Consider the following 11,084-nt stretch of genomic DNA (forward strand, 5'->3'; position numbering starts at 1 on the left):
AACAGCAAGGGTGAATCCATGCAGTTCTCTTCATTCTGTCACCAGAAATGTTTTGACTGCATATATATGTGACAATGCGCTTGGCAATGTGGATTCCAGGAAAGTGAGGCAGGGGTGGTGACCGCCCTCCAGGGAGCAGGGAGGACAGACTTTAGAGGCAGGATTAGGATGAGGGAAGCACCACGTGCTCAGTGCAGCTGAGGGCCAGTGCTCAGAGCTGATGAAGAGGAGGGCCTGGGAGCAGCAGAAGGCTCCACTCTGACAAAAATCTGGGGCTCCTCAATTTAAATGACATCAGACTTTCATTTCCTCTTCTAAAAAATGGAGACACCTTTAGTTGTGGTCACACAAGACATTGCCTAGATCAAATAAAATAAAGTTTGCAAAGTACAGGCTGAGAATTTGAACAGAGTGAATGATAGCAGCCCTTTGTATTAATATAACAAATGGTAACCTGTATAGTCCACCCTCAGCCCAGCCAAGAGAAGCTCTGACTACAGGTTCCTTAACACTCAGGGGTCTGCATGTTGAGGCCCCCAAATGCAAACTCTAGGAGAGGGATTGCCTGTAGGCCTGCGAAGGAGTAGAGACCTAGTCTCCACCCTTAGAGCAGTGCCCCGTACATTAAGGAGAGAAATCCTACGGCAGCTGAAGCTCTTTGCAGCATCTAAGAAAGTGTTTTGACCTCCTCCCCACAAGAAAAAAAAAAAAAAGGCTACTCTGTGACTAGTATGAATGAGATAAATAGTCCTTTTCCTCACCTTATTTTGTTTCACACCACCTGTGGTGTTAATTTTTAAGACACAGATTAAATTATACCTTAAAAACAAACACATAACCTCAGAGAAAAAGATCAGATTTGTGGTTACCATAGCCAAGGGGGTGTGAGTTGAGAAAATCAGATGAAGGCAATGAAAAGCGTTTTTTCTTCCTATAAAAAAAGACATTAAAATAATGTTGTAGAGACCAGGAAAATGGTAAGAAATATATATATGGGGGAGAGATGATGAGAATTAAAGCATTCCTAGATTTTCAGCCATGGAACAGCACAATACTCTAATTCAAAAGCTATTTCCCGGGTTAGCATTAGGGCAATGTTAAGCTAGTACTTCTCTAAAGCACGAATGGTAAGAAGGCACCAAATCTAAGTCATCGAGATAAAGGATGTTTTCATGCAATATTTATAATGAAAATTAATACCAAAATATGCACGAGGAACAAAATATAAAACTTTTAAGTAAAGAAATGAAGTTGACCTCCATTTGCATGGCCCTGACAGTCTTACAAAGTAAGCCTTCAGGACGTAAATGAAATCTGCTTGTACACACCAACTCTTCTTTGTAAACTTATAGTCAAGGTGAGGTCCTGGGAAAGACATTTCAGGAACATGAGTTAAAAATCAGTTCAGACAATCACGGGGTCATTAGAAATTGTCAAATATGGTAATTCCCTCAATTAAAAACAAGTGAAAAAGTAATCTTGAAAATATTAATGAGTTGCCTTCCATTAAAGATAGAAAAGTAAAACTATATTAAATACTTGGGGCTTCCCAATACTTGGGGCTTCCCTGGTAGCGCAGTGGTTAAGAATCCGCCTGCCGACTCAGGGGACACGGGTTCGAGCCCTGGTCTAGGAAGATCCCACATGCCGTGGAGCAACTAAGTCCATGTGCTGCTACTACTGAGCCTGTGCTCCTCAACAAGAGAAGCCACCACAATGAGAAGCCTGCGCACCGCAATGAAGACTGAACCCAGCCTAAAATAAATAAACAAATAATTAATTATATTAAATACTTACTTTGGTATAAAGACAATATAGTTTAAATAAAGTTTAATAAAATGCTATATTTTAATATGAAAATACATTTTAATATTCTATGCTTAATATTGAAAATATTTTAACATAAATTTATAAAAATATGAAACATTTAAAATATTTAATTTAAATATGATATGAATTAAGTTAAATATAAAATTAATTTTAAAATGTAAAAAATAAAAGGCTGTGAGTTTTTTTAATATTCCTACTTTTCAGATATTCAATACTTTCTCCCTCACTTTAACGCTGTATCCTTGAAAAACACCACGAAGTCCCAGAGAATCTACAGGGGCGCTCAGCTCCCGCGTCCTCGGCCCCGGTGGTGGCCGCGCCCCGACTCACCCCTCAGGGCGTCCCCAACACCGTCCTGTCGTCCCATCGCCGTCGCCGCGTTCCCCTTTCTCTGGGCCTTCGCCGTCTCGCGCCAGAAACGAGCCCGAATCTGAAAAATCGGCTCCCCTTTCTCTGAGGCTAGGAATCGCTGTGATTCCCCACCTCAGACCGCTCAGAAAAAGGCTTCTTTCCCAAAAATTGCCTCGCTCAAGTTTCTGTGAGAAAATAAAGCGCAAAACTCAGGGGAAGCCTGAAAATGCAAGGTTCTTGTTCCCAGCCAGACAAAAATGTCTCTGGCGAGGCCGCGACAAGGCTTCCTCTTCAACACTCAGCACCGAGAAAACGAAGGTGTTTCGCGCACTATGCTGATTATTAAAGCAGCCTCAGGGACTACTTTTCGCCCTGTCTCTCGAGCTGCAGGAGACAACTGCAGACGGCAAACTTAATAGTCGGCGTTTCCCAAACAAACCCTGCGCCCTCTACCGGCCGCCTAGGGAAGGACGCTGTCCACAGTTCCAGGGAAGGAAGCTTCGCACTAATTGTTTGGCGGTGCCCACGCGTCTCCTGGCGGCCGTCTAGTGAATCACTCATTCTTAATGGCCCAGATCTATTTGCTAGTGGCAGGAGTGATGCTCTGCTCTATCCCTGCTTACTCTCTTGGCTGGAACTTGCCTAGAAGCCATAGCCAGGAAAACAAGGACGTCTTCCAACATTTGGAACAGATGCAAAGGATCCCCTCTCAGTGGTGCCTAAAGGACAGAACCGACTTCAAATTTCCTTGGAAAAGAGAGAATATCACCCCAATCCAGGTGACTCAAGGCACCTGTCACCACCATCTGATGCTCCAGCAGATCTTCAACCTCTTCACCACGGAGGACAGCCGTGTTGCCTGGAGCAACACCCTCCTCGATAAACTTCTCTCTAGCCTTCATCTGAGGCTGCACCGACTGGAGCAGATGAAAAAAGACAATCTGGATTGTCGAGATTTGGGACGTGCTGCCCGGGAGTATTTCCATGGAATCCGTGTCTATCTGAAGGCAAAGGAATACAGCTCCTGTGCCTGGGAGGTTGTCAGAGTGGAAATTAAAAGGTGCCTTTCCCTTATGTAAGAATCCTCAAAGAAATGTCAACAAATATAGAATATTTTTTATACTCGTGACACTTCTCATTCAATTACATTAGTGTTCAAGTCCAACGCAATCTCGACTTGTGTTTCCTCACAGGCTGAAAAATGTCTGAAATGAAAATCATGATTTTAAAAAAGGTTTTGACAGAACACAATCTCTTTTCTTGTATAAATAATTTTATAACGTAATTTAAAAGATCACTTTAAGTTTTGGCACAGGTATTTGCTATTTTCAACACATGAAGTATAGCAAGGTTTTTTGGATAGTGTGGTGTTAAAGATATTTGTCAGTTAACTTAATGCTGACTGCCGTAACGGGTAAACAGAATGCTGTCAGGAATTTGATCATAATAGAATCTTACCTTTCCCTGGTATAAGAACACAAGGCAGGCATTCCTGATCAGATGGATGTTCTAAGTTGCTCTCCAAAGAGTGATTCGGGGACATGGGTACCCCCTGTTTTGTGGATTTGTCCATCATCAACAGGTGACTGCAAATTTTTCTGCAGTATTTGAGTCTATTCCACTCAGTGGTAAAGGGAAAAAGTCTGGTGCATCACATGGGACGTTTTCAAGGGCCAGGACTATACAGGGCAAGAGCACTTCTGCTCACATTACATGGCCTGGATTTATCCTCGTGGAAATCTCACTGCAAAGAAGTTGGCAAATTATTGGATGATTAATAGACGAGGAGACAAGTTCAGTGCATAAGACCACTTTTCATCTTTACACTATTTGTCCTAATGAAGTTCTGAGTGGGGTGGAGGGGAACAACTAATGTTCTTGCTTGCAAACACTTCATTAAAAAACAATCTGACCCACAGAGAAAGAGAAATATCACTTATATGTGGAATCTTAAAAAAATGATACAAATGAAGTTATTTACAATACAGAAACGGACCCACAGACTAACAGAAGAAACTTATGGTTACCAGGGGGGAAGGGTGGGGGAGGGATAGTTGGGGAGTTTAGGATTGACATGTACACAATGCTATATTTGGGATGGATGGCCAACAGGGACTTACTGTATAGCACAGGGAACTCTGCTCAATATTATGTGGCCACCTAGATGGGAGGAGAGTTTGAGAAAGAATGGATGCATGAATGTGTGTGGCTGAATCACTTTGCTGTACACCTGAGGCTAGCACAGCATTGTTAATCAAATATACTCCAGTATGAAATAAAAAGTTAAAAAAATCTCATCCTGTAGTTCTGCCTTAAAAGAAAGAAAACAGTCAAGTTTGGATATTTATTCTCAGACTCAGTGGTATTATGATTTCATGTATTTTTATTGTTCATTTGCTGAAATAAAGAAAATTTTAAAAAAACACAGAAACCCACAATCAGACCCAAATTCTTATTCCACAAGTTCAGCTTGGGGAAGATGACACGGATGTCACTCAGAGTTCACAGCATCATAGACTGTTGGAAAGAAGCATTCAAATGGATGCCCAAAGGCATAGCCTATGAGGAAAATATCCACAAATGTAGACACAAGTTGTTTCCTTATTGCCTGAGGGAGACGAGAAAAGTATGATCAGGCAGCTCCTTGCAAGTACTTGAGGATGACTGAAGAGAAAATGGAGAGCAACTCTTCCATTTGCGTCCAGGCCCAGACTCTCATCCTGATCTTCTAAGTATTGAAAATGCAAACTTGAAGAAGAAAATATTCCTGCAAATGATCTCTAAAAAAATATCTCACACAATATTCCATTATCACTTCCCTTGTAGAACCATGAAGAATTTCCAAAGTCTCTGTAGAGTATCGTCCTTTCATATCATATCTAACTAATATATGTTGGTATTCTTCCTTCTCCTATTACTATCATCACTGGTCCCTTCATGAGTATGTATTGAGCTCCTGAAATGACAGGGACTGGACTAGCTGTCTAGGAACCGGGCTTGGGTAAGATGATGCCTCTCACTTTAGGTATTTTACAGACCTCTGCGAGGTATTCTGAGGACACAATAGGTCAGGTCATGTCTTACTATTTGGGCTTCTTCAACAAAAGAGCATAGACTGGGTGGTTTGTAAAGAGCAGAAATGTATTGCTCACAGTTCTAGAGTCTGGAAATCCAAGATCTGGGTGTCCGCGTGGTCCAGTTCTGGTGAGAGCCTGCTTCAGGTCTCACACTGCAGAGTTCTCCTTGTATCATCATACAGCAGGAGAGGGCGGCATTTATCTCTGAACTCTTTGATAAGGGTGCTAATTCCATTCGTGAGGCCTCCATCTTCCCACCTTAATCAGGTCCCAAAGGGCCAGCCACCTGATACCATCACTTTGGGGGTTAGGACTTCCAAATACGAATTGTGTGGGGACGGAAACATTCAGACCAGAAAGGGCATTGAAGGCTACATGTCTTGGCAACCAGAAGACAGAATATATTCATGTAAATAAAGAAGAAGGAGCCATTTATCAGGCCAAAAGAGCAGACCGAGGACTCAGAATCCAAACTCTTGACTTTCAACCTGCAGTAATGCTTTAATTATTATGTGTCAAAATTTGGAAATCAAACTGAAATGGACCCCATCGTCCCTTGAAAGGGAATGAAGACACAGGATGAAAATGATCATTCATCAGTCTTTGTGAGGAGTCTCCAAAGAATCTCAGGATATAGGTAGTCATTGCCACATCCGTAAAGATCCACCAAAGAGTAACCTGGTTAATTGTCTGGTTGCTGTGACCTGTGTGAATCAGGGAGAGTTTGAGTTCAGATACATGGCTCTGTATGTGACACCAATCTGGTTATTTTCTGTCATGACCTAGTAGAGGACAAATTAGCGACGAGGCCATCCTCTGAGTTTAATAGAGTGCCGGGCCAAGGCTGAAAACTGTGCTGCTCTTACAACTTGAATCCCCAGAGCCATATGCACCTTGAAGGAAAGAGAATCCTAGTGGTTTTAGCAACAAACTCAGTAGGCATGACTGATACCAGTAGGAGTAGAGTGGGAATACCAGCCACTGTCTATTATAATCCCAGCAAATACGACCGTGATAAAGGAAAATAGCTTGGTCATTCGTAACTGCCTTCCAGTGGGAGGAGAACATCTGAGAAACTGCTTTAGTAAAAAGTACCTGTTGCGTGATTACACTGGGCCTGGTGCCGAGGATACCACAGAGAATACGAAAGAGTCCAGTTGCTACAGAGCTGATTTGCCAAAGATAGTCACATACCTATTATTTATTGAAAGATCGGAATTACAGAGGGCTGAGGCCACAGAACATCCACTGCAAAATAAAAGAATTCATGATCAGAGTTGAAAGTTAATTCTTTCCATGATACCAATCAATATTTATCCAGTTCTCAATTAATTACAAAGATGGTTTTCTTTTGTTTGAAAAGAATAGGCTTGGATTGGAACCTCTGACAGTCCTTTGGGGAATCTGAAATTCAATGCAAAAATACAGAGAAAGATGCAAACCGATGATGATTCCTAAATCATCTGGGAGCAGATCGCTCCCACGGGTGCAAACATTAGTTCTTAGGGGTGCGAACAAATCTTAGCTACTACAATGGTGGGTGGCATTCCAAAGGTCAACCCTATCCAGCAAAATCTCATTCCTCTGTATTCATTTTTCTCTTTGGGTTTTCTTGTGTATGAGATGAGAGGCATTGACATTGAGTGCATGGAAGATACACAATATGCAGGATCAATGCTACAAGCTATGGTGGCTTGATGTTTCATTAGAGGACTTTCTCTCCATCATATGCTTGAACACAAAATCATAATGTGAGAGGTGCCCTCTGCTTACTTATGAGCTGTCCTTGTCTGTCTTGTGGATTTTGCTTATGTTTGAGCCTCAGTGTGATGTGGGCATCGGGAATTAAGCACAAATAGGTTGTATTTTATTATTTAATTCTAAAAAAGATATCTAGGAGATCAATAATTACGTCTAGTCCTAAAGAGAAAAAGTTGTTGACAATATCTAGAGGAATATCTAGCAGCTAGTGAAGTTAGAAATCATTTTATGATATGAATCAAAACTAATAATTACTTAAAAATAAACGTTAAGAAAATCATTTAAATTTTCAATGCTTTTAGCAGTTTTGATAGATTTTAAAATATATCTATACAATGGTATTCTTGTGAAGTATCTGTATAAATTTTTAGTGAATATGTAATTTGATACATTCCTATTTATTAAGTAAATGTATTACATTAAAAGTCATTCTGCACACTTAACCAAAATGTTAAATTAATTGCAGTAGCTTTTACAGCTAATTTTTAGCCTAATTTTTTTTGTCATACTCACCCCTGCATCAAATAAAAAGAAAAGACTTTTCACTTTCTTTTTCTATTTATAAAGTAGAGATATGCATGGAGTACACATCAATGTACACAGTATATCTGTGTATCAAAATTTCATAGGGGGGCCATATGGAAAAAAAATATCTAGAAAGGTTCTGTGGGCAGGAGAAGGGGAGGCAAGGATAAAAAACAGTGGTTGAGAAACCCTGCCCTAACCTATCTGAAGAGTGCAAAATGAAAAGCAAAAACAGAAGTAGAAAGTAAGAGGGAACATTCAGAAAATGGAAACGAATGGGTTCCCATTTAAGACCCAGGCCTGAAGGAAGGTCTTCAGAGAACCTAGAGAGCAGAGTTCACAGAGTCCCCCACCTCTGCCAGGCCGGCAGCATCTACAGGGTCCCCGATGGCCCCAACCGTGTCCTTACTCCTGGCCCTGGTGCTACTCAGCTGCAACTCCAACTGCTCTCTGGGCTGCGACCTGCCTCAGACCCACAGCCTGACGAACACGAGGGCCCTGATGCTCCTGCAACAAATGAGGAGAATCTCCCCCTTCTCCTGCCTGAAGGACAGAAATGACTTTGGATTCCCCCAGGACGCGTTTGGAGGCAACCAGTTCCAGAAGGCTCAAGCCATCGCTGTCGTCCATGAGATGATCCAGCAGACCTTCCAGCTCTTCAGCACAGAGGGCTCGGCTGCCGCTTGGGATGAGACCCTCCTGGACAAGTTCTGCACTGCACTTTATCAGCAGCTCACTGACCTGCAAGCCTGTCTGATGCAGGAGGCGGGGCCGGAAGGGACTCCCCTGCTGAAGGAGGACTCCATCCTGGCTGTGAGGAAATACTTCCACAGAATCACTGTCTATCTGCAAGAGAAGAAGTACAGCCCTTGTGCCTGGGAGATTGTCAGAGCAGAAGTCATGAGATCCTTCTCTTCATCAACAAACTTGCAAGAAAGCCTCAGGAGGAAGGAATGACACACACCTGGTTCAACACGGAAATGATTCTCACTAACGAGACCACACTTCACCTGTGCTGCCATGTCAAAGACTCTCATTTCTGCTCTCATCATGTCCTGAATTGAATTAATTTGTCATGTGTTTTCAGGAATATTAAGCAACATGATGATCTACGCTACAGGCACTCGTCCCTCATAGATGCCCATGCTGATCTATCTACTTACTTACCTACTTAAATATTTAGTTATCTATTTTAATATTTATTTTACTATTTATAAAGATTTAAATTATTTTTATTTACATAATATTATGTGCATGTATACATTGTGGTTAAGAGAAAAAATATATACTTTGTATTAACTCAGTTTACGAGTTTTCTTTGTTCATTAAATTCTTACTAGAGAAAACTTCCTGTTTTGCTTTTTTTCTTTAAAAAAGAAACACCAAGGAGCTTCCCTGGTGGCACAGTGGTTGAGAGTCCGCCTGCTGATGCAGGGTACACAGGTTCGTGCCCCGGTCTGGGAAGATCCCACATGCCGTGGAGCAGCTGGGCCCGTGAGCCATGGCCGCTGAGCCTGTGTGTCCAGAGCCTGTGCTCTGCAATGGGAGAGGCCAAAACAGTGAGAGGCCCGCGTACCACCAAAAAAAAAAAAAGAAAGAAACACCAAGCCTGAATGTGCAACCTGATTAAAGAATGTATCTTACAATTCCTTGACCCATCATTACAATTTTCACATTAGAAATAAAAATAGACTTCTTCTAGCCAGGTCGTGTGTTGCCCTCAGGACCTAGAGGTGAACATAACTAATCCAATTCTGCTTTGGGTAACTTTGATTGTTTTTTTGAAAGGAAAGTAACCTAAAAACAATAATCAGTTGATACAGGGACTTCCTTGGTGGTACAGTGTTTAAGACTCTGCTCTCCCAATACAGGGGGCCCGGATTCCATCCCTGGTCAGGGAACTAGATCCTGCATGCCGCGACTAAGAGCCCACATGCCGCAAGCAACTAAAGGATCCTGAATGCTGCAACCAAAGATCCCGAATGCCGTGATGAAGATCCTGCACGCAGGAATGAAGATCCCGTGTGCCGCAACAAAGACCTGGCGCAGCCAAATAAATAAATAAGCAGTTTTAAAAAATCAGTTAATTCACAATTAAATTTAATTATTTTTAAAATAGTACTAATGTGTAGTAGAAATTAATATCAGTTAAATTTAGTGCTACAGTGAGAAGGTGGGAAAATGGAATTCCCCCAGCAGAAGGTAGATCATGTCATGCGTGGATATAGAAATTAAAGCAGTAGCTATTACCTATAGTTAACTAGTAGACATTTCAGTGCAAATGTCCATTGGATACTGGAGATGGCAATTTATAAGCAATTCCGTGAAGTGTAAAGCATGGAACAGGAGAAGGGATCAAATAGGAGGAGAGTATCAAATGAGAAAAGGACTGAAAATTGAATACTAAGACCTCAACGTTAAAAGGGAGGGAACGCTACAAAGGAAAGCAAGGGGAATGGCCATATGTTAACAGGACAAGAGAGAAAGGTGAGAAGACCATGTTTGAAAGACTGAAACTGCTTAGAAGATTCAATGCCTTCGTGAAAACGTAGATGGAAAGTGCTCCTACATTGGGAAAAGAGATGGCATTGGTCACTTAGTGACAGCTTGTTTGGTAGAATTAATCAGCAGAACCCATACTGGAGCAAGAGGAAGGGTAACAAGGGAAGAACTTCCATTGTCATTATTTCACCTGGGGGGTCACTTTACTTCTTTCACTCTCATCATAGTCAGATTTGCATTTGTTTTCCTTTTACCTCAGTACATCAAATGCAAGAAGAGCTTTCCAAGAAAGTTGAATGGAGAAGCAAATCAATGATGTATTGAACATTATGGAAAATCATGGTATGGGCCCTTTATGTTTCCATTTTTGCTTCCCTCTTAAGATACTCAACTCAAGATGATAAAGGAAGTAATTCAGTAGTAGCAAGACAAACCCTGCCCAGAAAAATACTAAATGAAAAAGAACGTATAACATTACAAAGACTCTGACACCAGGAAAGCAGAGAAGGCTAATTTTATCTAGCATCCTATGCCCTACATTTTCACCACCCTACGTCTTCACCGGGAGATGGAGAATGATGAACGAAGAGGCTCAGTAGAAATGTACTGAATCGTCTAATGATGCTTAATAATTACTTCAATATAAGGGTCTGACACGAGGTCAGTAGAAGCTTCTGCTGGGAGGTCTAATGGAAAATCTAAGAATACTCTTTGTTAATAATTATTTGGAATAATTATTATGAACTCTGTACTAATGATAAAATGGTGAACAAGATATAGACCTGTCACCTATGGTGGTTACTTGTCAAACAGGTCTAATCAATCCATTTTCAAAAAGACCAGTCCCAAAAGATAAGCCAGCTTCGCTGATATGGAAAATAAAGAGGGCAGAAACAGAGCCCAGGACTAGAAGTAAACACAGCCAACCTCTTAGCAAGATAAATGTAAATCCTCACCCTAAAGGCCAATTTACCTCAGTTCCTTTTACCCCATACATCATGTTCAACTTTCAACAGAAACTTACCATACTAAAAGGTG

The 11,084-nt window shown here is 41.4% G+C and overlaps 2 protein-coding genes across 2 annotated transcripts; both read left to right on the forward strand.

The window, feature by feature from the left end:
• Positions 1-2,747: 2,747 nt before the first annotated feature.
• Positions 2,748-3,260, forward strand: LOC136124623 (interferon omega-1-like). The gene has a single exon (XM_065879396.1). The coding sequence runs from the start codon at positions 2,748-2,750 to the stop codon at positions 3,258-3,260; it is 513 nt and encodes a 170-aa protein (XP_065735468.1).
• A 4,671-nt stretch (positions 3,261-7,931) lies between these two features.
• Positions 7,932-8,501, forward strand: LOC136124416 (interferon alpha-1-like). The gene has a single exon (XM_065879125.1). The coding sequence runs from the start codon at positions 7,932-7,934 to the stop codon at positions 8,499-8,501; it is 570 nt and encodes a 189-aa protein (XP_065735197.1).
• Positions 8,502-11,084: the final 2,583 nt, after the last annotated feature.

Source organism: Phocoena phocoena, chromosome 6 (genome assembly GCF_963924675.1).
Source record: "Phocoena phocoena chromosome 6, mPhoPho1.1, whole genome shotgun sequence".
In the NCBI taxonomy this organism is placed as follows: domain Eukaryota; kingdom Metazoa; phylum Chordata; class Mammalia; order Artiodactyla; family Phocoenidae; genus Phocoena; species Phocoena phocoena.